This window comes from Lampris incognitus, chromosome 3, assembly GCF_029633865.1.
Source record: "Lampris incognitus isolate fLamInc1 chromosome 3, fLamInc1.hap2, whole genome shotgun sequence".
NCBI lineage: Eukaryota > Metazoa > Chordata > Actinopteri > Lampriformes > Lampridae > Lampris > Lampris incognitus.
Genome location: NC_079213.1, coordinates 78,671,955 through 78,699,707, shown reverse-complemented (window position 1 = coordinate 78,699,707; position 27,753 = coordinate 78,671,955). Strand labels below are relative to the sequence as shown.

The window sequence follows — 27,753 nt, the reverse complement described above, 5'->3', positions numbered from 1 at the left end:
GGTTTGGATAATGGATGGATATTCCTTCTGTTTGTAAACAAAAGGGGAGCCCCACTACCACAATGTAAAACATAGGATGGGTACCTGCTATCACCCTCAAATTGATCAACAGGTCGCTTAGTACAAGCACTGACACTTAACTACTAAATTTGAGTTTTTAATGTTTTCTGATGCCGTAAAAGGCTTGTTTACCTCGGTAATGTATGTAAACTCTCGGGTCATGGCTGGCATGTGAATATACCTCAATCTCATACAGTCAAATAAATCACAGCTTGGGCCTTTAAACAAATGCGTCTTGTCATCATAATCACCCGGCAACTATACGCGGCTCCTTTTTGAACGAGCTGATGTAGCGACTCGTTATTAATGACGTCACTTTTAGAATAAACTTTTAATGAATCTCGTCGACAAAACAAAACTCCTGGCCGGTGGAGCAGCGCTGACGCCACTTTCCTATTGGACGACGGCGCACCGTCGCGCCGTCGTACGTCCTTGCTCGAGTACCGTTTATGCAAATTCCCGTTGCCCGAATATGGACACACTGGAATGAAAGATGGCGGAAAAGGAGGAGGAGGCGAACATGGAGGACCGAGGACCGTGAGAGCCGAGAGAGCGGTAGTTTTGTTTTTTTTTTTTATTTGGGGGGGGGGGGAGAGAGGAAAAAAAGTGGATGTATTTTCAGCCGAGCTGCTTCTGTGGAGACTTTATTTTTTATGTCCGGCAGTTCGAAGGAGAAAGTTTGTAATGCTGTGAGGATCAACTTTTCGGGTGGAAAAAAAGGGCAGGGGGTCTGGCGTCAGCGATAACCCCCCTCACCGTCCCAGCGCTATGCCGTGGGTGAGCAGCGGTAGACGGGGAGAGAGCTCGGAGCTGCCGCTGCCCGCCGGCTGGGAAGAAGCACGGGATTACGACGGCCGGGTGTTTTTTATCGATCACAACACCCGACAGACCTCTTGGATCGATCCCAGAGATAGGTATGCGAAGTGACTTTTTTTTTCCTTTATTTTTGAAGTTTGCGAAGTTTCCGTGCGATTTCTTAAAATCCGGCAATTGAATGCAGCACATTTTTAACCTTTGTCCTGACGTGAGGTTTAATAAACCGCTCTCTGAGGAAGATGCGAGGGGCAGGATGGTGGACAAGTGATGGCATTTTTTGTATTAACCAGTGTGTTTTTACCCTGAACAATCAAAATTAGTTGAATGTTGATACCGGGTTGTGCTTTGCAAAACGGGAGACCACCAACAAATAACCAGCTGAACACCATTCAACCGAGATTTGTCAGCAGTTGGTTGTATCTCACCTTTTTTGGAGTAGGGACAGTGAAAACACGGTAGACTCATCCATGACAAGTACGCGTCAGGACGGGTTCACGTTATAGCATATCGTGACAGATCTGTTTTTTTACAGGCCATGAATTTGACAAATTTCCCACAAGTGACACGGATTACAACTAGGTAGCGCAACCTTCAGCTGAGTTGGAGCTGTTTTGCAATGACCAGAGTAGACACATCGGCGTGTGATCGTGCTCAGATATACATTCAAACACTCAGTGTAAGATCAATGGTTCAATCCCACTCATGCTGGTGAGCAACACAAACAAGCCCCTCTGTCACCTGAATGTCCCAAGTAATGTCACCGTCCTCCCCTATGGGAGACACTTCATGTCTGTAATGTGACCAGACGAATCGTGTAGTAGTGTGCTGACTTCCGACTATCCTCACATCATTCAATTAACGCTGAATTGTGAAATCTGTTCAACCCTGAGACCAGTAGGCCAAAATCACTGCACCAGGTAAATGCTCTGTGGAAGGATATAGGCTTGCAACTTGATATGTCGGTTTTGAGCCTGGATATAAATTCGTGCTTGTCTACTACTCCTTACACAAGAATTAAGAATATAATAGCTGACCCTGAAAATGGGGAAGGGGGGGGGAATTAAACTTCAACTCCCAGAGATCTTTGTGAAAATATGTAAGGAATGTGAGTTGGGCCACTGGGAAAGCTGCAAGGATGTGCTTTTGTGGGGACTGGGATTTCACCAGCCCTGAAACAGGCTCAATCAGGCATTCAAAGCAGACTTCAGGAGATTACGGGGAATTATAGAAAGTATTTAAACTGTGTTGTATTATGCAGAAAAAGCAGAATTTCACTATAAGGAAGTCATGGGAAAATCGCAGTGCCTCTCAAAAACAGCCAACCAAGCACCACTGTAAAGAGTGAGACTTGCATGCAAGGAAATGCATGCACAGTATCCATAGCTTTGATTTCAGAGGACAGAAAAATAAGGTAATATATTTCTGCATACAACGCATTTAACTAAATTTATTTTAACTGTTTTTGATAGCAGGAGTGAAGTTGCCTTAGCGTAGATAAGGGAATAGAGCCTTCATACCAAACACTGACTTACAAATCATCCATCTTGTTTCATTTTCACTGAACCTAAAGACTAAAAGCAGGCAGATAAGAAAAACCTGATCTACTTGAAGCCCCCCCCCCTGCCGGTTGATTAACCATTGTTATGTAAAGACTGATAGGATTCTCACAAGATCTTAAGTGCTGAGGAATAACTCACGGAGTGCATGTCTGCATTACCAAACCATTTTTTTCTGCAGTTGTCTGTCTGTGCGCCTGTCTGTCTCTCATGTGTTTTCAACCCCAGGAAGAACAGATACAACACAGGCAGGTGCTGTATCTGTTTCTAAAACTATTAAGCTACCTGGGTTATAGAAAACATCCCTTTGTTGTTGTCCTCTAATGGTTGTTCAACTGTTCCTGTGTTTTTGCCAGTTTTACAATTATGTAGCACAAAGCAGAATCTCTATTAAGGTGCAACAAGACAGAAAAGGTGTCTGCTTTGCTACTTCATGTTCCTCATTGAAAATATCTAGGGTTTACATCAGCCACAGCGAAATGTACTTGGATGGCATGCCATGGAAAGAACCAAAGATTGTTATACAGATTGTGGTGTTGGGGTTAAGAACGTCAGACTTCTCCCTCATTCTGTCTTTGCCTTAGAGATGGGTCTAGCATTTAGTGTCCGAGTCCATTTAAAATTGAACAAAGTGGATGATTTGTAAATCACTGTTTGGTATGAAAACTCTATTCCCATAATTCATATTATTCTTATTCATCTGGAAAATGATTGCATGGAAAGTTGTAAGCATCAATAGTTAACTAAGTGAAAACTTTGAGACTTTAAAAATCCAGATATTGTAAGCAGAGTTTTCCTGTATTACACTGCAGAATTGGCAAAGGAATCTGAAAAAAAAAAGAAACGGGGTGCTCATGGTATTCAAGGGTCTCCGCTATGAGCAGTGAATACTCAAATACTTCAGCTGGCTCCATATATTATTGGGAAAAATATCCTCAACAGCAACAGAGAAAAAGTAGTTCTGTTTGCTTTCATGAGCATGACAATTTATTTTGACTTTTATGGAGCATACTACGGGCATAGAGATACACCAGCAAACTAATATTATTGGCTGACATTTGCTAAAATATTTATATGGAGTTAATATTTACATCAGTTCTTAAATCATTGCATTATGAAAAATTGTTCAAGTAGGGGGGGGGTCAGTCTTCACAATGTAATAAGCCAAGTTTTAGTGAGTACACAGGGAACCAGTGGGCTCTAAAAAGTCTAGATCAGCAAATTGGTAATTTTGCTTTGTAAACCTGGGTACTGTGATACTGTGTCTGATTTAAAGATATTTTAGTGGAAAGCAATACAAGAAATATCAGAGGGTTGTTGAGTAAGAAGATAGCAAGGGCTCAAACATACATTGTGAGTCCTGCATTAAATATACCTGAAACCAAATAGCAGTCTCAAAGGCATCCAAACCATCCTTGACCTCTTGATGGCCAAAAAATTGCAGTGTGAAAATGTACCAAAAGTTAGGATGAGTGTGATGCGTTAATTTATATATATTCAATAGAGGATGTTTCTGCAGTCCAAAGTCTCCTGATGTCTGTGAGCCTTAGGTCTGCTGACCCTCAGAGAACCCCGTCTGTGATGAATTATAATCAGTAAAACACAAGACTCTTTCAGTTGAAACATAATTGCCAGTGATGCTCATGATGCACTGTGACTGAGTTGCCTCTCCGCCAAGCCTCAACTTGGTGCCCACTAGTACACGGGGCCTCCAGTGTCCAGTGCCAGGAGACTGGCAGTGAAGGGTCTGGATGGAGTTGCTCTGGTTAGATGGCGACTTGTAGTGAAAAGTAAGATTGGTGTGTGAACGCACTGCACAATCACCTGGGAAACTGACAGAGCATCTCTGAGCACACGGTTTGCTCCACCGTTGAGGGTAGACGGACCTGTCTTCTGCCTGGGCAGGAGGGGGAAGAGCAGGGAAATGTGGGAATCCTGTGTAGCCTCTTTGTGTTCCACATAGACAATACAACAAATCTTCATTTGATGATGAAGCCCTACTTTATTTAAACTTGCGCTGCTGAAATAGCCCTGGTATTAAGTGAGGATTTATGATGGTGCAGATTCGGCTTATTTAGATGTTGATGTCTAAAACGAGCAATGGGATTCTTCCAACCTTTAAGCCCATTGCACGTTTTCTGTGCCAGGGAGATAAAGATTCTTATCTGTATTAACCAGCCTTACCATATAATTTTAATCTATGCAGGTATTTAACATTGTTTTTGATGGTTGTAATTAACTACAGGATCCTTATTGCCAAGTATTAGATTGCAGATTATGATAAGGTAAGGCATTTGAACTACGCAAACCACATACTGAATCCCTCTGTCTTCCATAATTGGTCTCAGTGGAGTTTGATATGCTGCACATATTAATGAATGCGTCTTAAAGGACGATGGATAGCTTGAACAGCTCAGGGCCTGGCCCTGCCAGCTTCTGCAGATAAGCTTAACAGTTTTGTGGGGCTTTTTTGTTACTGTGGAATGAGCGTTATGTCAGGCATGCCTACACTAATTCTTATGGGCTCTGCCTGCTAGCGGCCCCAGACAAAGCAGCAGAACAGAGGCAGTTCCCACGTGTCTGCCTTCTCCTCTCCATCCTGGGCCTGTAGGCCTCCTTTATTAGCTCTGTTATGCAACAGCCACGGCTGGCCTGCCGCTTCGCAAAGGGAGTTCTTTATACTTGGTCACAAAGCACACCAAATTCAATTATTCTGGAAAGGGTGAGCCGTGTTTCCAGCACCGAAAGGTTATTCACATGCACTGAACCCCGCTGCTATTTTGCTTCCCCCAGTGTTTTCATTATGATGGCTCTTTTTTCTCTCTCTCTCTTGGGTGGGGGGAGGTTATGAACATGCCATTGTTTAATGTAGTGTCATTTTGCTTGTGTGTTTTCTGTGTCTCTTTTTCATGTGTGGACAATGTGTTTGCCTGTCTCTTTCCCTTTAACATGTTGTTCTAGCAGCTAATGCTTATCACTATTCTTTGTTCTGGAAACTCAAAACTCCTTTGCCTTTGGTGGCAGAGCACTGAAGGGCCATTTAACAGGGAGCCAAAATGCTAATTGGAAGTTACCTTGCCTGTTTTGTCCATTTTCTGTCAAGTCTTTTTTTTTTCTAACGGAGCCTCTTACTATTTTGAAACATTGCTTTAACAGCAAACCTACAATTTTCTTTGGGGAAGGTTTTGCCATGCACTAATGTTATTAACAAATAAAGTATTCAGGTTGTGTGTGTGGTAGGTAAAATATGCCATAGGCAAATATTGTGAGCCAGTAAGTATGACTAATACTACCTAAGCACCCAGAAGCTAATGGAACAAGTAGAAGCCACTTGCTGTCTTTTTTTTTTTTTGTCCTCCACTACCTACATAATCCTTAAATTAAAAGCGGAAGAATGATTTTTATCCTGCATTTACTCATATTGAAATCTGATGAAAGGATGCTGTTGGCTCTACACAAGCTTCTCATTTACTGTTTTGTCCATCTTACTCGTCTGTCTTGCACAGACCTTGTGTTACGCTACCTTTTCAAGAAAATCCAGTGGCACAGTTGTTTTGCAGTCTGTTGTCAAAGTAGTCCCTACTGTGGGACCACTGGTCTCCCTTTTCAGTCAGGCAGCTTCAGGCCCTTCCCATGTGTCGAGACACCATCTAAATGTGTATAGAGACAGAGATGTCATATGCTGGCTACTTATAGTAGACCTATTTCTATAAGATTCTGGACATAATGGGAGGAGCGGATGTCTGCCTGTCTGCCATGGCCAGCTGCTTTAGACCTTGCTCTGAAATGCTGCACCAGTCTCTGAGAGGGGAGGACATAAATGACATTCCTCCCAAAGTTGTTTTCACATTTTGTTTTTAACTTAGAATGGAATTTTTAGACCAACAGTTGAGATGTTTTTCCCCCAAGGCTGTGTGTCTGTTAGCCCTAACTTAGGGAGGTGCGAATGGAGAGATGGTGTGAGAATGAAAGCAGGTGTTATTTCTGGTGCATTATTGGAGTTAAAAAGGGGGGACATGTCGAATTTTTTCTTTTATCACTTCGTGTCCGTCTCTGACAGGGTGTATATTGGTGTCGCCGCATTTGTTGTTGTTCTGGTTGCATATGCAATGCTTGTCATTCAGAGGTCAAGCCTCAATTTTTATTTCTAGAAGTCAGCAGTTGCTGGCTTACTGTCATGAGAAAAGACGCATACTTTCAATTGCTGGATAAGTTTGTCCTGATGACTCTTCCTTTTTTTTTTTTTTGAGAGGGAGACAAGTCGAGGCATAGCTTTTTCACCCACTCTATATATGATATATTTAAGGCTTTGGTCATGTGCATAAAAAATGACCTCTGATTTACTTTTGGTGGGTTTTTTTTTCATTTTTATTTTCATTTTTTTTATCTTATGCATGAAGACCTATATTGTGGTTATGTTTTTATGCTCCATTGTATGGACAGTGCAGCAGACCAGCAGCGGTACCTTCAGACATCTCATTGAACCATTGGTGACAAACCTGTCTCATGTGAACACGGGGGACGTTAACTTCATCCATTAAACATATCCTTGATGACAACTGGTTTAAATAAACCCATCTAGTGAATTAATGGAAAAAAAGTAAAATTGATCTTCTTAAGTCAATCTGAATTAACTTAAATCTGCAATACCCAACAGTGGCGGCAGTGCCTTTCAAAACATGTTGCAATTAATTCTCAAGTTATTATTGAGTCTATTGTGGTTGAGGTGTAAAGTAGTAGTCCAAGTCGAAAGTATTAAAACACTGCCTCTTGGGTGCTATAATTAATTGCAACAAGAAACATTATTTTTAGTGGTGAAGGCTGAATGAGGAATGCAGACGCTGTTGTTTGGCGTATCTTAATTTGCAGTTGGAATTCTGCACTGGCCTTTGTTGTCGAAGAGGACCAAAGCTGGGGGGACGTCCAGATGAGGTCTGGTAGCCTGGACTTCAGTTTCACATGCCTTTCCCATGCACCACCCCGTCGCCAAGTGAAGGGGGCTGCTCTAGATAGAAATATCCTCTGGGATATCCAAAGAGCCAAGTTATTATAGAATTAGCAAATGTCTTTGACAACTAAATATATTTTGCTGGTAAGCTGTTACACACCAGCAGGCCATGAAGCAACTCATTACAATTCCACCCACAGCTGAAAGTGTTTGTCAGTGTGTCAATCTGACTTCTTCTATATTTCAGCCAGGCTTGTAGGTCTGTGAGGACAGAATTGCCTTTAGATGAATTTTCTTTGGCTCTAGAGATTTCGTGGAGCTCGGTGTTGTCCTGTGCAAAGGATCGTAGTGAGTGTACAGATTTAGGTAAAATATCCTCACTCACATGAATAACCTCCTGCTTTCACTTTTGGTATTTCTGAGCAGCTTAATACTGAGGCCTCCCCTCTTGGTATTACTGTTCTCAATGGGTAATAGGCATGCTGTGGTGTATTAAGGCAAAAAGACCCCCTAGGCTTGGCTAGGCCCTTGATAGGAATGACCCGATAGATGCATCATGTGTTTTTGCTGTTATGTGTCCTCTCTGCAATAACTAACTGATATTGTCTGAACGGTTCCACTCCAACAATTCAGGAGCAAATGTGAGTTTTACAGCAAGTCCCTCTCTACAAGTTTACTGTAGTTTGGCTGTGAGTATATGGGTCACAGCGTGTCAGCAGAGGACTTCTCTCTTGTGTTGTACAGTGAGGTCTCTTCTGTGTGAGTGCCAGTATGCTGTGCTGTCTTGCTCTTACAAAGTCTCCCAAGACCAAGACATGACTTGGCAAAACAGAGGCTGCTGTCACAAGACAGCATAACAAACTAAACATTCATTTATTCCAATTCGTATCTATTAACCCTTTCACACTGGCCAAAAAACCCGCTAACATCCACCTTTGGTCAGTGTAAAAAGGCGGATGTTAGCGGGTTTTTTGGGTCAGTGTGTAAGGGGTATATGAGAGTGGATGGTTTTCACCCTGTTTCTCTCTCTCTCTCTCTGTCTGTCTGTCTGTCTGTCTGTCTGTCTGTCTGTCTGTCTGTCTGTCTGTCTGTCTGTCTGTCTGTCTGTCTGTCTGTCTGTCTGTCTCTGTCTCTGTCTCTGTCTCTGTCTCGGGGGGATTTGAGGGAATCTCAGTACCAGACTCTCCACCCTGTAAATGACATTATATGGCTCTCTAAAGTCTCTCCTCTGCTGACCCCTTTGTGTTTAGGACCACTGTGACCCAATCAAGAACTAAGCACTTATTCTTCTTGTTTGGCTTTATATTTTCTGTGAAAATGTGTCATTTCAAATGAACTCCTGTTGGGTTATTCTCTTAAAAAAGTCGTTTATCTCTCAAAGGCTTGATTTCGCCTAATGTTTATTTTTTTCTCTTCTTTTGCTTGTGTTCCTGTTTCTTTGTTAAATCATTATTTACATAAAATCGTACTGCAAACACATTGGCCATTTCTGTGTGAAAGTCCTCTTAGGTATTTACTCTCTGCCAGAAAAGTCTCATTAGTAGGTGAACTTTTGTGTACTTTTCACATTCTTTTAAAGCAGTAGCTGGTGAGGAGTGTGCTAGTATTTGCATTGTCCTTGTGTTTGGCTGCATGTGTATATGGCTCACTTAACTCTCCCTGTAACAAATTTGATCCACACGTTTGTGTAATAGCGCTAGTGGCTTTGTACAGATGGTAAAAGGTTAGTAATAAAATAATTGGTACAGAAAACAGACTACCCATTACACGCTGTCTAAATAAATGCATGCAGTTGTGTGCACAGGCATGCAAGTGTCCTCATAGGGGAACATTTCACATTGTACTGGAGCTTTCACTGTAGGAGTCCTGGTTTCAGACCTGGAACTAAAGCCTTTGCATAAATTACAAGGAGCTGGTCCTACTAATGGCTTTGTAGGCTTAAGTTTGTGCTATATTGTGTATGTGATTAATGTTATCAGTACTATGTAGAGGCAGCACGTAGGAACATGCAGGTTGGTTTTTTTGTTGTTTTGTTTTGAGGTTTTTGCTAACTGTAACTAATCATGTCTGTATGCTGTCTGCAAGGTTAAACTGCAGGCATATTTTTGTGCAAAGTGCACATCATACCATCAAAAGGAAAAGGTATTGCAAGCCAGCCTATGTCATTGAGTATGGATCAAGACCTATGCCATATGTTGCTGTTAAAATGTCTGGAGAGAGGAGAGTCACTTTGTCTCTCTCGCTGCTCTGGAATGTTTCAGAAGATGCCTGAGCTGCTCTCTCTGGGCAGTCCCCTCATTGTATGCATACCTAGCCAGGATAAGGCCTCGTGTACCGTCTGCATTGTGGGCAGAAGGGGTCACTACTCCTTGCTCTTTTGTCTCGGTTGATTGATGATAAGCAGTCAGTTGGGAAATGATCTGTTATCATCAAACATGTAGGAAATCAAGAAACTGAATGGAGACCACATTGTAACCAAACCCTCTGGTTTGCAACACAACACAACAACCAATATTTTGAACATTTTCATTCCATAACACTTGAGTCACAACCTTGGTAACAGTCTGGGTATTTTTAGATTTTATGTTGATATTTCAACATTTTTCATTTTTGTATCAAAGAGTGAATTAATATACACTGATGAGCCAAAACATTATGACCACTTGCCTAATATGCTGTCGGCCCTCTGTGTGCTGCCAAAACAGCGCCAACCCACCAAGGTATGGACTCTACAAGACCTCTGAAGGTGTCCTCTGGTATCTGGCACCAAAATATTACCAGCAGATCCTTCAAGTCCTGTAAATTGTGAGGTGGAGTCACAGTGGATTGAACTTGTCAGTCCAGCACATCCTTCAGATGCTCAATGGGATTGATATCTGGAGAACTCGGAGGCCAGGGCAACACATTGAACACGTCATCATGTGCCTCAAACCAAATATCCATCAATCCATTAGCCAAACCGCTTATCCTGCTCTCAGGGTCGCGGGGATGCTGGAGCCTATCCCAGCAGTCATTGGGCAACAGGCAGGGAGACACCCTGGACAGGCCGCCAGGCCATCACAGGGCTTCTTCAAACCAATCCCAAACAATGTGTGCAGTGTGGCAGGGTGCATTATCCTGCTGAACGAGGCCACTGCTTTCAGGTAACACCATTGCCATGAAGTGGTTTACCTAGTTTGCAACAATGTTTAGATAGGTGACACATGTCAAATTTACATCCACATGAATGGCTGGATCCACGGTTTCCCAGCAGAACATTGCCCAGAGCATCACACTTCATCCACCAGCTTGTTGTCTCCTCACTTTGCATCCTGGTGCCATCACTTCCCCAGGTAAATGGCACACACATACACGACGATCCATGTGATCAATCAATCAATCAATCAATCAATCAATCAATCAATCAATCAATCAAGTTGCATTTTATATAATCTAAAAGAAAATGGGACTCAGTGGACCAGGCAACCTTCTTCCACGCTTCCAAGGTCCATCCAATTCATACCAGACACTGCATACTGAATGTAGGTGCTTTCAACAGTAGACAGGGGTCATCATGGGCACTCTGACCGGTCTGTGGCTGTGCAACCCCATACGCTGGAGGGTGCACTGCACTGTGTGCTGTGACACATTCCTCCCATAACCATCATTAAAAGTTTCTGTGACTTGTGCCAAGTAGACCTTCTGTCGGTTCGGACCAGACGGGATAGTCTTTGTTGCCCTTGTGCATCAATGAGCCCTGGATGCTCAGCACCCTGTTGCCAGTTTGTGGTTTGTCCCTTCTCTAACCACTGTTGGTAGGTATTCACCACTGCTGACTGGGAGCACCCCACAAGCCTTGCCATTTCAGAGATGCTCTGACCCAGTTGTCTGGCCAGTATAATCCAGCCCTTGTCAAAGTGACTCAGGTCTTTACTCCTACCCATTTCTCCTGCATCCAACACATTGATTATGAGAACTGATTGTTCACTTACCATCTAATCTACCCAGACCTTGACATGTGCCCTTGTTTTGGAGATGTTCAATGTTATATGTTCACCTGTGAGTGGTCATAATGTTTTGGCTCATCAGTGTAGTTACGAAGCAGGTTGTCTAAGAATTTATCAGCCTTAGAATAATTGGAGTATGGCTACCATTTCATATTCACTCATAAAAGAATAAAAAATAATAAAGGCCACTGTCAAACTACCAATGGTTTCCCTGATCATTTAATTATATTAAGTCTGTTAGTGGACAGTATTGTAAGATTTCCAGATTTGGGTATCTTGAGTAAAAGTGCACTTTGTAAAATTTGCCTATTGATAGATACTATGACCAGTGAATTCATTATGGCAGAAGACTTTTTTAACAGCAGTAACAAACCTAAGTAGGATGATGAGAAATACATGCTTTATATTCAAGCTTTTAGTCAAATGCGTATATGGTGTGCACCGTGTACACCCACTGTGTACACTAGTTTTGGAAACTAACTTTCACTGTTTCTAACTTGTTACAGCCCAGTAGTGCAGAGAAAAGGGTTAGGCTAGACTTCCCATTTTCCATCCCTCAAAGTAAAACAAACAGAAGAGGAAGAAAGTGGAGATTTTTTTCTGAGGAGGAATACAACATTAGGCTTGCCTGCTCCTACATTTAGGTTCATTTCTGTTGCTGTGCCCTATATAAAATTTGATTTGATAATTCTATAAAATGTAGTGGAGACTAAGATTGCATGGTTTGAAATGACATTGTTTCAAAAATGCAAAATAACAAATGCACACGAGGGCCAGATTTGTTATGTTATGTTGTCGTATTGGGGAAACATTGTCAGATTAATTATGAGGTCACTGTGACTGATTAAACAAAGTTGTGAAATTGGCTCTGTAGATTAAATATGAGCACATAAGTTTATATCTGTAAATGTGTGATGTTAAAACTGTGTGGGAATAAAGTTTGTTTTTTGTTTTGTTTTGCATTGTAAAGACCCCATTCTTTGCCATTTCCATCTTTTTTTTATCCCTAAGTCTTGTTTTGAAGTTTGTCCTGTGCCACTCAGCCATTAGCACCACTTGTTAATCAAATGTCAAGACTCCTTCCATATCAGGCTTCACTAAAAAGGTTTTCGGTCTGTGAAATCTCATGTAAGGTTTCAAGCCATTAATTCAAAGTATAGTTTGACACCCCTGACTTTGTCACCCTCCCCACTTCACCTTAGTGGCTCTCAGTTATGAAGGGTTTGGTGTACAACCAATTCTGCTCCTTCCCCAGTTAGAGGCGGCAATTGCTCAGGAGGTAGAACAGGTCGTCTGATAACTGGAGGGTTGCTGGTTCAATCCTCGGCTCCTCCTGGCAAAAATGTCGAGGTGTCCCTGAGCAAGACACCTAACCTCTAACTGCTCCTTATGAGCTTGTTGTGTGTGCATGCACGCGTGGGTGAATGTGAGGCATTCCTTGATTGTAAAGCACTTCGAATGACCGACTAGCAAAAATGCTAGAAAAGCGCTAAATAAAAAAAAAAGCGGTCCATTCCATTTAGTGTTGGACATTTGTCAATCATTTAATTGAAAATATCTGTCAATATAGCAAGAATTCATTCTTCCCAAACAGGAACTATGCGTTAGCATGTTGATGCTGGACAATTAATTTGCGTTTTATGTATTGCATTTTATGATTCACCTGACTGTTGAAGTATTCTTTTGCTGTGTCTGTACAATCTCTGTCACAAGATTATTTCGTTTTCATCTGTGACTCACATATCGCATGCATTTCATTTTATCTCCCACCCCCACAACTTTTATTGGGGATTTATTTGTCTGTTTGTTTGTTTGGTGTGTGTGTGTGGTAATCTAAATGTCTGCATGTGTATGCAGTTTACATTTTCATTGCAGGGTATAGTAGAGGCGTGAGACTCTATTGCTGTAGTGTTCAGTAGAGAAAAAAAAAAGCCCAAGTGATGAGTGCAGTTTTCCTTTTCATTATCATATATTCCTGCTTTGGGGCATTTGTTACCGTATTGTATCCTTGATATATTTGCTGCCATAGTCCTCTCAAAACTCACCTGTAGCTGTGGACTAGATTTGATTAATTTGCTTAAAAATGATGCTTGTCGGCGTCCGGGTAGCATAGCGGTCTATTCCGTTGCCTACCAACACGGGGATCACCCTTTTGAATCCCTGTTACCTCTGGCTTGGTCAGGCATCCGTACAGACACATTTGGCCATGTCTGCGGGTAGGAAGCCAGATGTGGGTATGTGTCCTGGTTGCTGCACTAGCGCCTCCGCTTGTCGGTCGGTTGGGGTGCCTGTTCAGGGGAGAGGGGGAACTGGGGTGAATAGCATGATCCTCCCATGCGCTACGCCCCCCTGGTGAAACTCCTCACTGTCAGGTGAAAAGAAGTGGCTGGTGACTCCACATGTATCAGAGGAGGCATGTGGTAGTCTGCAGCCCTCCCCAGATTAGCAGAGGGGGTAGAGCAGCCACTGGGACAGCTCGGAAGAGTGGGGTAATTGGCCAAGTACAATTGGGAGAAAAAAGGGGGGAAATCCAAAAGAAAAAAGAAAAGAAAAGAATGATGCTCATCACCACTGCATCCCGGTATCTTCAAATTCATACCGAGTAACTCAAGGGGTTGTTACATTGACTGGTTGCAATTCTAAAGAAAATGTTGAAAAGCTGCAAATCATTATTTAGCCTTTATACATACATAAGGCCATGGACATCATCAGCCCATTGGACATCATCGACCTAAAGTAGAAAGCAAGCAAGTGCTTCCCGAAAAGCATGAAATTGGTTCATGCCCTACAAATGTGCCTCCAGGACCACCAATAACTGCCATAATAGGTTTCCACCTTTTCAGGTCTCTTGGGAGGTAGTTTTCTCCATAAGGATTTTTAATTTCTTTAAATTATAAGGGAGACTGCATTGTTTGTGGTGGACATTTTTGCTCTTTCCCTCTTTTTAAATGATAATTTCAGTTGAACGAAAACCCTTGTATTTCATCTGACAGTATAAAGCCAAATGTAGGTGTCCTCCTGAAGAACTTTGAGCTCCCATGATAATTTTGTTAATATGTAATTAATGCAAGCAATATGGCTATAGTAGTCCCCTTACATCATTGAGAGTAATGTTGTAAAATGCAGGTTACTCGTAATTCACACAACCATGATCAAAATCAGCCCAATAATGATGAATCTTCATTTATTTGTTTTTTGAGGCTTCTCTGATTGTTAAAAGTAAGGTAGATGTTGAATGACAAAACACGCATAATACACTCCCATCCCATGTTTTTCTGATTACCAATAATTTGTACAGTAGGTGTACATATATGAAATCAGTTTTATTATTATTATTATTATTAGTAGTAGTAGTAGTAGTAGTAGTTGTAGTAGTAGTAATAGGGTATTAGCAAAATGTGAAGTTAACCTAAACTTACAGCAATCAAATACTTATTGGACTATGTCTTGAGTTTTGAATGTGTAAAGCTGCCATTACTGCTGTACAGGTGTTGAGCTATTAATCGCAATATATGCAATGCTTGATGTGATTGTCATAAATTTTATGCGTCTTCGTAGGATTACCAAACCGCTGACGTTTGCTGACTGCGTTGGAGATGAACTGCCTCTAGGTTGGGAGGTGGTGTATGACCAGCAGGTGGGAGTTTACTACATCGACCACATCAACAGTGAGTACATCCCTCTCCTGTTAAATTTGATGAAAACAACTCATCAAGACTGTATTATTCATCACGTTTTGCCTCTAATTTACCTGACATAACACAGAAAAAATATTAGATGTTGTTGTTAATCAATGCCAACTCTCATAGTGTGATGATATGTAAATACTTAAGTATACATTAAATCCATTTTTAGATGATATAGGAAATCAAGGGGATGATTATAGTGAGTCTGTTTTGATTGCAGTAATGGAAGAAACCCCTGGATTTTGTTTGCTCTCTGACAAATTTATCTGTTTGACCTAGCACGATCTCTTTTTGCCATTTTTTTTTTAATGGACACAGTGTGTTGAATCCATAGTTGTGTCCAGCAGCAAGATCTGAATCAGTACATTGTCACATATTCGTTCTCCAGCTCATATATGGACACCACTCAGCATTGTTTTCTTTGCAGTCATTTCAAAAGTTGGTGGTTTGCAGGTGTTAGGAGGCATAACTAAGTTCATGGCATATCAACATAACAGTGACATATCATCCAAACTGATCACATTGTTGGTAGCATATTTTTTTATTTCCCCCCCCATTTTTTCCCCCAATTGCATTTGGCCAATTACCCTATTTTCCGAGCCACCCCCAGTCATTGCTCCACCCCCTCTGCCAATCCAGGGAGGGCTGCAGACTACCACATGCCTCCTCCAATACATGTGGAGTCGCCAGCCACTTCTTTTCACCTGACAGTGAGGAGTTTCGCCAGGGGGATGTAACACATGGGAGGATCACGCTATTCACCCCAGTCCCCCTCCCCCCCTGAACAGGTGCCCCAACTGGCCAACCAGAGGAGGCACTAGTGCAGCGACCAGGACACATACCCACATCTGGCTTCCTACCCACAGACACGGCCAATTGTCTCAACCAAGCCGGCAGTAACACGGGGATTCAAACGGGTGATCCCTGTGTTGGTAGGCAATGGAATATGTTGGTAGGCAATGGAATAGACTGCCACACTACTCGGACGCCCCATTGGTAACATATTTAATCATAATTGCATAAAACATTTGTGAAGAGAAAGTGAAGAGGACTGGGGTCCACACTGGTTCCATATGTCCTGTGTTCTTGTCTTTTCAGTTGCTTGCTGTATAAATTGCGGCACAGGGACCCAGTGGTTAGCACTGTTGCCTCACGGCAAGAAGGTCCTGGGTTCGAACGCCAGACCGTCCCAGGTCCTTTCTGTGTGGAGTTTGCATGTTCTTCCCATGCCTGCGTGGGTTTCCTCCAGGTGCTCCAGTTTTCTCCCACCATCAAAAAGACATGCATGTTAGGGTTAATACTCCTGTCTGTGCCCCTGACCAAGGCAATGGAAAGAAGAACTGGAGTTGGTCCCCGGGTGCTACAGCCGCCCACTGCTCATATACAATAGGATGGTTTAAATGCAGAAAACAAATTTCACTGTAACCTGTACGATGACAAAATAAAGTGGCTTTCTTTCTTTCCTCTATATGACAATTTGAGGTCCGTATGATGTGTTCAAAACAATATGTCTTACAGAAACAGCCGCAGGGTCTTTCTGATTTTTGCATCAACAATATCACATCCATTGCATTTCACACATGATGGAAAAATAGTCGCAGTAAAACCCCGAAGTAAGTAGAGAAGAAGGCACTCTCACCATCCAGTAATGTAAAGATGCCTAGTTTTGGTCACTCCTGACCCAAGTTGGTAATCACTTGTTTTGACAGTCAGAGACAAAGATAACACAATTCAAATGATGCCATTGCCATATGTTTCATGTCCTCTCATCAGACAACTGTATGATTTTCAGATGTGAGTAGATTTAAGAAACAAAATGCTTAGCGAGTCATGATGAGTTTTGTCGCAGTGTTGTGATGTGAAAAATGGCAAAGTGATGGCCAACATGTGAACACTGACACCTGATTATACTCACACTTGGGAATTTATCTTTTTTTTATGCTGGAAATTAGTTGAAAAAGCAAAAGTAGCTCCGTGCCTCTCTGTACCTAAAATACTCAGAGCCACCAATCATTGCAAAGAAAAATACACACCTATGTACACATGACCAGCTTTCACCAGCTGTAGTAAGCCAGTCAGCGTTTTAATGGTTGAGCACAAGTGGATTTAAAATCTCCTGCATTTGTTTCTCAAAAGTAACAATAAAATATGTGACAGGGAAAGACAACACTGTTGCATTTGCCAGTAAAACACAGGAAAGGTTTTTAAGTGCTTCAGTCAGAACAGGTGAATGTGAACACTGTCACTAATGGGAGGTGGAACTTCCCCCCTCTTTCCAGTCTTTCCCTTCACCTCTGTTTCTGTCAATAAGATCTTTTGCTGACAGACCCCATGCTTTTCTGCTCTGTCATCAGAGACCACCCAGATTGAGAATCCACGGACGCAATGGCGGCAGGAGCAGGAGCGCATGCTGAAGGAGTACCTGGTGGTGGCCCAGGAGGCCCTCCACGCCAAGAGGGAGATGTATTTGGTCAAGCAGCAGCGTCTAGAGCTGGCTCAGCGGGAGATGCTACTCTTGCACGAGCTCTCCGAGGAAGACAACCTGTCCCTCACCAGCAGTAAGACATGCTAGTCTCACTCTAACTCACTGATGCAGCTACTGATGTTCTTATGAAATAGAAGGATATAAGAGCAAAAATGTCATGATATTGACTAATTACAAAATGCTAAAATGGACGAGGACCCCTTAGCATTGGCCTTAGGTATGTGAGCCTAGGGCCTAGGCTACCTCGTCCTAATTTTAGGGACCGCACCTCAACATGCCCACTGATCAAGCTGTAGTTGGTTGCGGTGCTTTAGACCATATCTCACAGAGCTCAACCCTGCCGCCTCTTTTCCTCTTACACCACTCCATTTAGTTCACCAAGCCCCACCCCTGTTTAACTATCCCCTAGCTAAGTCATTTTGGATGTCCAGCCATCAGCCAGGCACACAGTATCCAAGGCATAGCCACACAGACCGGGAGCAGAAGGAATCCACACCTCAGCCTTGCTGTTACAGAACACTGGATCTCTCTCCTCCTCCTTTGATGTGTGTCTTTCAGAACACAAGTCACCTAGCATTTCTAATCAAATCTCCCTTTCTCTCTCTCTTCCTCCCCTTCCCTTTCTTTCTTTCTTTCTTTCTTTCTTTCTTTCTTTCTTTCTTTCTTTCTTTCTTTCTTTCTTTCTTTCTTTCTTTCTTTCTGTCTTTCTGTCTTTCTTTCTTTCTTTCTTTCTTTTTTTCTTTTCTTTTGGTCCTCTTTTTCACAGCAGTCTCTGGCTCGTCTTCAAATGCAAAATATGACCCTGACCAAATCAAAGTGGAAATAGCTTGTAGACGAGAGCGGGTAAGTCGTCAGAGGAGAACAATGGGCTGGATGTCAGAGCCAGCATTTGTGGCCCCAGCTGGGGTGAGGGCCCCTTCAGGGCACTACAGGCTAGGGTGTGGCCCCTACAGGATACAATGACTATGGCCAGGGGCCTCTAGAGAATGAGGATGAGATCATCACCACAGGGTCATTCAGCGGCTAGGTCACTGATTCTCAGGGCTGTGTTAGTCATCTTTCTATGCTCATCAATACGTGCATAGCGTTTGAGCTTATTTAACAATGGAAGGGTGTGTGTTAGCTTGAATTGCTACGTTTCAAATTAAAGTCTGCAATTTAAACCATGAGCAGGCCTACCCCCCATAATAGTCAAATATACAGAAGCACATTTTAATATTAGTATATTTTGTACTGTAGCCAGTTTCTAAAACCAAAGTAAAGAGTTGTCATAGTTCATATTTGGACATTTTTGTGTTCAGTGTTTTGTGTTTGGACATGAGATTAACACCGATCTCACATTCATCTTCGATTGGCTTTTAATTTACAAAGGACACAACAGAAATAACAAAAGTAACACACATACTTACAGTGCAAACTCAGTAAAATGGCTTATCTCACAACTGCATATTGAATCAGAATGTGACTAATATAGCAAGCTAGCTAGCATTTTTCCTTCAACTGTACTCACCTTAGAATCGCTCGAACTTTGTCCAGAAAAAGAAAAAATGTATAACCAACAAAAAGGCTTCTGGCAGTCATCACTCGCTAATAACAATAACTAAAACCAACTTTTTTTTTCAATTTTCCCTCCTTTTTCTCCCCAATTGTATCTGGCCAATTACCCCGCTCTTTTTGAGCTGTCCTGGTCGCTGCTCCACCCCCTCTCTGCTGATCCAGGGGGTGCCCCGACTGACCAGAGGAGGTGCTAGTGCAGCGACCAGGACAAGTACTCACATCCGACTTCCCACCCGCAGACACGGCCAATTGTGTCTGTAGGGACGCCCGACCAAGCCGGAGGTAACATGGGGATTCGACCCGGCGATCCCGTGTTGGTCCAAAACCAACTCTTTAGTAAAAGTTTACCCTTGTAGCAGCTTCTCACCATTTTCACTCTCAAAACAGAAGACTGATTTGATCTATCTAGCCACAAATGTCTGAGTGCCAGCTGTGCGCTAACAAAAAGGTTATAGTATGTGGCTCTCTTGCGGCGACATGAAATTTTAAAACCCACTTGAAACGAAGAACATCTTTTTGTTATTGGTGGCTATCGTGTTTGTATTGTATATTATTCAGTATATAATGTTATTCTGAACAGCTCAAATTCACTGTTCAAATGAGTCAATTGATAGCAATCAAAATACATATACAATTCCATGGAGATTTTATATAATTTTACCTGTACATTTATTTATATCATCTCTGGAATGTAGAATAATCACCATTTGCCTGGCTGAGGGCTTAGCTAAGATGCTGCGATCCAACAAAATACTCAGAATAAGAAATCGAAGATCAATAGATCTGTGCAGAATTTCATTTATTTTCATGCCAAGTATACCTTGAAGAAGGTCATCTGAAAGCCAAGGTTGCAAAAAATGAAATTCTACATGGAGCCAAGTATGAATGTTCTATTTCTTAGATATAATCCTGCTTTTTTATTTTATTATGACAGTCTTTTTAGATGATTTACACTTACTCTTAAATCAGACATTTTGCTGTAAAAATCCCAAGTGAGAATTTTTGTATTTGTGTCTATGTGCATAATATGCAAATATGTATGGAAGTATGCTCACATATATGTTTGTCCAAACATAATTGTGTTTCCCTATCTGAATAGTCATGACTAATCATTTTTGCTGGCGGTGGTGGTGAGAGAAGTCCATTGTGTGCCATGCTAACCCAATGTTTGGCCTTATGTCCACAGCTTTCCCGACTCAAACAGGAGCTGGCTCAGATGAAGCAAGAGCTTCAGTATAAGGAAATGGGAGTGGAGACCCTACAGGAGTGAGTGTTCCTCTCCCTCTGTGTCCGTTTTAGGACCCCAGGCCCACCCTTCCTCCCTTGGCCACCCTTCTCCTTCCTACACACTTGCCTGCACTGCCCCCCCCCCCCGCCCCTTGGGCCTTTTCATAAGCCTTTGCCCTCTTTTGTACATAAACCCTCTGCCTGTCTTGTGTTCTTACAGTTCAGGGAAAATTAAGTCTCTCCTTTTGTCCACCTGTTTTCATTTCTTTACTATAGTTTCGGAGGTTTCTTGTTAATGTTAATCGCATGGGAAATTTTCAGCCGCTTGCTAAATATACCTCAAGGGAGTTAATACATAGCGGTTGGTCCTGACACCACTCGAAAAATATGTTAATTTATTTTTTGTCTTTTTAATGTGCTCAAAAATTCATACGTCTCTTAAAATACGGTTCACAGTTCTTTTGTAGAAGTTGAACTTAAGAATTGAATTAGTGTTGTTGATTTTGTTTTGTCATTTAGGCATTATATTCAGTTCGGAGAAGTAAAAAACCAGTGTACTTGAAAAGACTTCAAAAAAGCTTTTTCCGTGTAAATTAAGTGAGGAGCTTTTCAAAAGATAAGGAGATACTGGTCTTTGCCATGGATCCCCGAGTTTTTGTTCGACGTCTGTTTAGTGCTTTTAGTTGTGTGTGTGTGTGTGTGTGTGTGTGTGTGTGTGTGTGTGTGTGTGTGTGTGTGTGTGTGTGTGTGTGTGTGTGTGTGTGTGTGTGTGTGTGTGTATATGTGTGTTTTTTTTTAAAAATGCGTATACAGTTACCTTTTGTGCTGGGAACATATCTGTGTGAGTTGCTCCAAATTTCATGTTGGAAATAGAGGCTCCACCTCTCAGAGAAAAAGAGAGCATTTGAGTAAGGCAAATGGAGAGAGTTTAGCTGGAAAGGGGGACTCCACCTCAGGAAGAGGATGCACCAGTGGAGTGCAGGGAGCCAAGGCTCAGCCTGGAGAGGAAGTTGCTCCATGGAGAGGGAGAGGGAGGGGGACTTGAGAGCAGTTTTAAAAACACAGAGATATCTGGCAGCAAATTCCTCTGCACTTCCTGAGTCCTGGCAAGAGTCCTTATCTCTTAGATAATACACAACTCAAGTGATTCCCAGAATAGCCAGGAGAATACACAGCTTGCAGAAAACATCGATGCATCCTCCTCCTCTTGAGTGTTTTTCTGTTTGTGTATATGCTTGTGTCTGTGTTTGTGTGTTACGCGTGTGTCTGTCCTGTTTTTTTTTTGTTTTTTTTTTCATGGATTTACCTAGTAGGGTTTAGGCCAAAACCCTGGGGCTGTTGCTTTTCATTCTAGCTGTTGTTAGCAGTATACCTAATTGTTCCCAATGCCATGTTGCATGAGGCAAGCCAAACAAACAGCATCAAGATATGGTAATTCCCCCTGTTATCGCTTCTCAGGTACATGCAGAAGGTTCAGGGCTTAGTTTTATCTCCTCTGTACAATTTTGAGTATGAATACCTTTTCAAGCTCATCTCTGTCCCAATCTGCCATGACGTATATTCAGAAGTTATCCCAGCAGAGCATTTGCCATGAAAGTGGCTTGTGGGTTTTCCAAATGTGCGGGTCATTATTTAACTGAGCAGTCTCTGTGGCATATATTCCTCAGAAGAAACCTGTAGTTGATTAAATAATGTATTAAGTACTCTATACTTTTTAAAATGTTATTTTTAAAGAGAATAATAGCTATCTGTTGTAGTTTGATTGGCTGTTTACTAATTCTTTTTAACAAGCTGTGCACTTCGGTGCAGTACATGGGTTGGGGGTTTACTACGGGCACTAAGAAGTGGGTAGGGGCACTTTTTTTTGCTAAGCATATAAACTTCCAGGCCCTGCCAATTGAGTGAGGGGAACAAAGCAGTGCTTGTTTTGGGAGGAAGAGGCAGGGTCCATGGACGAACAGTACCTGCTGTTGAAGGGGAGTGAAGGAAGCGGGCTGTGGTGAGACCAGGGCCACGTGCCAGGCCCAGTGATGTAGAAGGCATGCAGGCAGCCATGGCACCACACCACACTCCTGTCTCTCAGATCCTGTGTCCCCAGAAACCCCTCTCACACACATACAGTAAACCACCCACGGACGGACACAGAGGGTTTCACTTCCAAAGAGTTACTCACTTTGCTTTGTGTAAAGCTGTTCGCTACCTCTTCAGTACTTGTGTGTTTAAAGGGTTATATCACTGGTTGATCTTTACACCTTTGCCAGTGTAAGCGGGGGAGAAAAAAAAACACATTAAATTTTGAATTGTGCAATTATGATTTTTGCATTATGCTTTATAGAGATATGAATGAAAAATTATGGATGTAGTTTCATTTGTAACTTGACTTTTGGTTGTCCTTAGAGTTGGTGCTCTGCACAGGCTAGCTGGCATGGGCTAGCTGCAGTTTCACACCCCAAATGATGTGGCCTTTTAGACTGGGACTTGAAAGACTGAAACAGTACTTGGCATGTTGAAATAGAGACAACTGTTTACACTTGCCAGACTTCTGTGTTGTGATCCAAATTACTTAACTTGGATCATTAAGTCACTATCCAAAGAAACTATTTCAGTGTTATTGTGGTGGTGGTATGTTATCTCCCACACAAATGACATATTTCAAATGTCCAGCTGATGGGATTTGTGACCTAATTTTAAATGAAATGTTTCCCTATATAAAGCACCTCTTTGTTTCTGATAAGGAGCTTGAGATTCAAGTTTCCATGGTTTTGGTGTGTGAGATGGGTGGACTGGATTCCTGTGGAAAAAAATAATAATAATAATTTGATGTTTGTGTTTGCATTCAAATACGCTCTTAGTAAAACTGTACCCTGAATGCTTCTGCTGCAGCACTTCATCTGTGATGTAAAAGAAAGTTCATTCTCTGTTAATAAGAATTGAAAGACGTTTCTTGGAACATAAAAACCCCCAAATGTATTAAATTCATAACTGAACCAAATACCATGGCCAAAAATGGTTGCACCACTGTTTGCAATTCCAAGATTATTTTGCATAATCAGCCCTTAAATACTTGTTAACATTTATATTTCCAGCAAAATTCCTCAAGTCCTTAAAGTATTTATGTGCAATAATCAAATAAAAATGTGGGCATGGATTACTAGAGGAACTTATTAAACAATCGATGTATCGATCAGTATGCTATAAGAAAATCCTTTCAAACATGTTCTATATTATACATACTAAGAAGATATCTCGTAGGCAACATTGTTCATTGAAATATAAATGAAGTAAGTGTATACTAAAACACACAGCAAATGGTTAAACACATTTATTTGAATTTCGCTGTATTGACCACACTCTCCTAAATTGAATTTGCTTTCAAATTTACCATTTTGTCTGAGTTTCGAAATCGGTAAGAATTTCGTGTGTTGACTTGGAATTGCCTGCAAATATTCAGTTTTAAAATTGACCCGAGTCCAAGTGAGAAGGTTGAATGAAGGTTTATTTTTCATCCGCAGAGTTTGCCTTTTCAGACACTGTAGGTAAAAATTTGTGAGCTCAGAACCAAGAGCAGGGATTGAACTTTATTCTCTCATCAGTAACATTGAACTTCTTCTGTGTCTGTGTGGTGTTCAGGATTGACAGGAAGATGTCCTGCAGTCAGACAAACTACAAGCTGGATGAAGCTCAGGCCATCTTCAATGAGCTGCGGAGCATCAAGAAGGCAATCAGTACAGGCGAGAAAGAGAGGCAGGACCTCATCCAGGTAAATAAACACTTCATCCTCAGAAAAAAACTTTTCAAATAAAGTGGGTTTAGTTAAATATTCTTTGCTGACCTCTAGTGTCTGTTCACCTCTATTGTTTGGATGGTTCTCTGTCTTATTCACACCGATTTAAAGAAAAGTGTCCTCCCAATATGACAAATTAGTTGGGCGCCGTTTAAAGGTCCTTTTAAAATGGCATTCAGAGCGATTCTGCGATTTGACATATGTCCGAATGTTGCAGAGCTGTTGGGTGGGATTTTTGTGAGGGGAGGGAGTTTGATTTAACTGACGGCTAATAATGGCCACAGATTTGTAGAAGAATGTGGGCGTGGATCTGCTATCGGCCAGTTTCAAGTTGTTGGTGGAAGATCATTTGCCTTCTCTCAATTTCACACTTTATTCATCGGATAGTTTTTTTAGTGTATGCCCATGAGTGCTGTGTGTTGTAATTAAAAATCATTGTATTTTTCAGGAAGAGGAAAACATTATTCTTATAAAACATAGTGTTAAATAGATGTAAATTAAGTGCAGATGAAAGCACTAACAAGAATTAAAATACATGTTTCATTTCATGGTACCTTTAATGAGACGCCAACATATTAAGGCTTAAAACCAGAGATTTAATACAGCAGAAGTACGGCTACAGTTTACCTCAGGACACTGAATTCTTTTTATAAACTGCCAGAAGGTATCAAATTGGGTGAAAAGGTTTACATAATAATCAAAATGTCTCTAATACAGTTCATTGCAATGTAAATACCTATATTTTTGTGTTGCACATGTCATTGTCTGTCATCTTTATATCTTGGCACTTTGGGGAGAATCTCGAATGCTGCAATCCCTGCGTTAGCTAAATTTACCACAATATGTATGTGGCATTTAGTAGGACAGCTGAATATGAAGGACCCTGATGACTAAATAAGAAATGAAACATGTTAATGTATGCTACAATCCACATTTATCAGCCATTAATATTGCAATAAACTGATAAAAGATTTCCATTCTAAGAAAAAGTTCAAATAGTCAAATAAAATAAATCAAATAGTCAGCTTTGAGTTATTTATCTGTCATCTGTAGTCAAAGCTGGCATAAAATTATATAGAGACAGTTAAAGTTTATCTAGACCAATGTCATATTGATATAATCTAATAATAACACAATCCTCATGCCACTTGCACTATCCCCTTTTTCTATCTCTCTGTGTTGGGATATGGATCACACAGAGCCTGGCTAAGCTGACGGTGAACTTCCAGAGCAGCTTGTCTATTAGTGACTCAGCAAACGAGGTGGCACATAGCACTGGACCTCTGGGCGACTCCTGTAATCTGCAGCAGTATTGTGACACTGGCTGTCAGACTGACATCATGGGAGAGGTGAAGAGCACACACACACACACACACACACACACACACACACACACACACACACACACACACACACACACACACACACACACACACAGTAACACTACCACTCGTCCTTGCCTCCCCCTCATGCCATCAGATATAATCAACAGCTCATAAAATGAACTATTAAATTGGCTTAAGGTGCAAGAAAGAGATACTTCCCATCTTTACTTTTATACTCCCTGTCATCACTTTGAAATGACTAGACATAAGCAAACTGTTGTTGTATTGCTTAGCCTGTATCTGCCAGTTATGTTAATGAATTCACATGAGAGGGGACAAATTTATGCGAAACGATCAGAGATATACACGTTAATGGAAGAATATGTCTCTTAACAGTATTTCGCAAGTATACAGCTAAAATGTTAGCTTTGATACTTTCCCAACCCTTTTTTAAGTTTCTTATAATCTCTTTATTTATTTCTTGCACTACTAGTATGGTTCCCAAGAGTCCTCGCAACTGGTGGACAAAGTTAAACTCAACTGGCAGTATGAGGAAGCCAAGAAAACGTGAGTGTTTTTATGCGTCTCTCTTGTTTATCAGCAATAGTACTAGGACACACCGAGTCTGTATTAGTGTGACTCACTGGTTGTGTCAGCCTTTTCTGGTTCCTGAACAGTGTGAGTTCTCCAGTGGGAGGCCCTGTTATGAATAGTATTTGTGCCTAGTGGCCATGGCTGCTGAGCGATGTCTGGCCAGCGGAATGAGCTGGGTGGTCACATTCTTCGCTGGCCATGCTGCTGACTGTGTGCTGCCTTTGTGTATGTGAAAAGGGAGAGAGAGCACCCTACCCGCTGCCCACCTCAGTGCATACCCCGCTTCTCCGCAAGGTGGTTCAACATATTGCTCTGTGTGTAATTTGCTAAATAGTCCCTGTCATAGATTAGAAACTATGAACTATCAGAATTACAATCTGTTGAAGCCTGGAATATGGACCCAGTTTTTCTTTTCTTTTCTTTCTTTTTTTTTTTTTTGAAAACATGCATAAGAATTCTACAGGTGTCAAAAGCCTATATGTTATAGCAAATGCCTATTCCTACGCTATACGTTCCAGATGTATGTGGTAGTGGTGTGATGGTAGCCAAAGCAGTATCAGTCACTGTGTTATTACACTGGCTCCATACCGTCTTTTTACAAGATCCATGTCACTATGGTGACCCAGCAAAAGTAATGCCAACCATGACGTCAGGGGGGTTGATGGGGTGGGGGGGGGGGATAGAGAGAGGGAAGGTGGGGGTGGAATGGAGAGAGGAGAGAGTGAGAGTAGGAAACAGAGGGGGAGACCTGTGGAAACTTGCATGCTCTGTCGCTGAGTCACTCTGTCTGAGATCCAGCACACATAAACACAGTTATTTCATTCTAGCTAAAGACTTGGTCTCTGAGAGCTGTCCCTTCACTTTGTCGGAATAATGTCTCGAGGAAACACACCTGTAAGATCACTGTCTGATGCACCAGTGAAGCCCAGGTAGAAATTACTGGACTGAATGCTGTCATTACAGCCACAACCTACCATGTCAAGTACTTAGAGAAATTTTTGACACAGGACCATCATGAACAGGAGTGCACAGATATAAAATCTGTAGATAGACATATATAACACAACCTCAGTAAACTTGTAACCAGGTGTCTAGAAAAACGCTATATAAATGTAATGATTATTATTATTATCATTATTATCTAGGAGTTTGTTTAAGTATATGTAGAAAACAGTAAAGTTAAAAAAAACTACTAGTTTAGATTGCATACTAGTTACTATGCAATCATTTGATAAGAGAGATTAAATATCAACTTGTACCACTTTGTTTGCCAACAGAGCTAAAAGACAAAACATTTTATGACCCAACATTTTTCTTCAAAAGTACTTTATAACTTTAAAGTCTGACCTATCACAGACACCTTCACCTATCACGTGACTTTTTCTTTCCCTTGCTTGGTTCCACCAAAATTGGTAGTTGCCAAACATAAATATCTAATGAGGTTTGGACCCCATATAATATAGTGAGTATAGTGTGGCGGATGATCCAGGACATTGGAACAGACTTGCTTTATACTTTAGGTGAGCTATAGGGGGAATTCAGTTGTCATCCTACAACAAAGGAGTCAAAGCAAGCTAAAAGTATTCAATCTTCCCATAATATTATTGGTTGTTAGTGAAACATTTTTGCGTGGTGTTAAATATTACCATTGACAATTGTGTGAAATGCGGTGCAGTGGTTAGCGCGGTCGCCTGACAGCAAGAAGGTCCTGGGTTCGAGCCCTGGGGTA

General features: G+C 41.5%; 1 protein-coding gene across 3 annotated transcripts in view; it reads left to right on the top strand.

Moving 5' to 3' along the window:
- The first annotated feature begins 562 nt into the window (after positions 1-562).
- Positions 563-27,753, top strand: part of wwc3 (WWC family member 3) — a 36,138-nt gene continuing 8,947 nt past the window's right edge. For 2 of the 3 annotated variants that reach the window (XM_056275939.1, XM_056275938.1), the window contains exons 1-8: positions 563-974; positions 14,925-15,034; positions 17,407-17,610; positions 18,304-18,380; positions 20,281-20,360; positions 23,952-24,081; positions 25,305-25,454; positions 25,924-25,997. In XM_056275939.1, coding sequence (XP_056131914.1) covers positions 829-974; positions 14,925-15,034; positions 17,407-17,610; positions 18,304-18,380; positions 20,281-20,360; positions 23,952-24,081; positions 25,305-25,454; positions 25,924-25,997 — 971 coding nt within the window. In that variant the 5' untranslated portion in view covers positions 563-828. The remainder of the gene's footprint in view (positions 975-14,924; positions 15,035-17,406; positions 17,611-18,303; positions 18,381-20,280; positions 20,361-23,951; positions 24,082-25,304; positions 25,455-25,923; positions 25,998-27,753) is intronic. The other variant, XM_056275940.1, reaches the window with a different exon arrangement.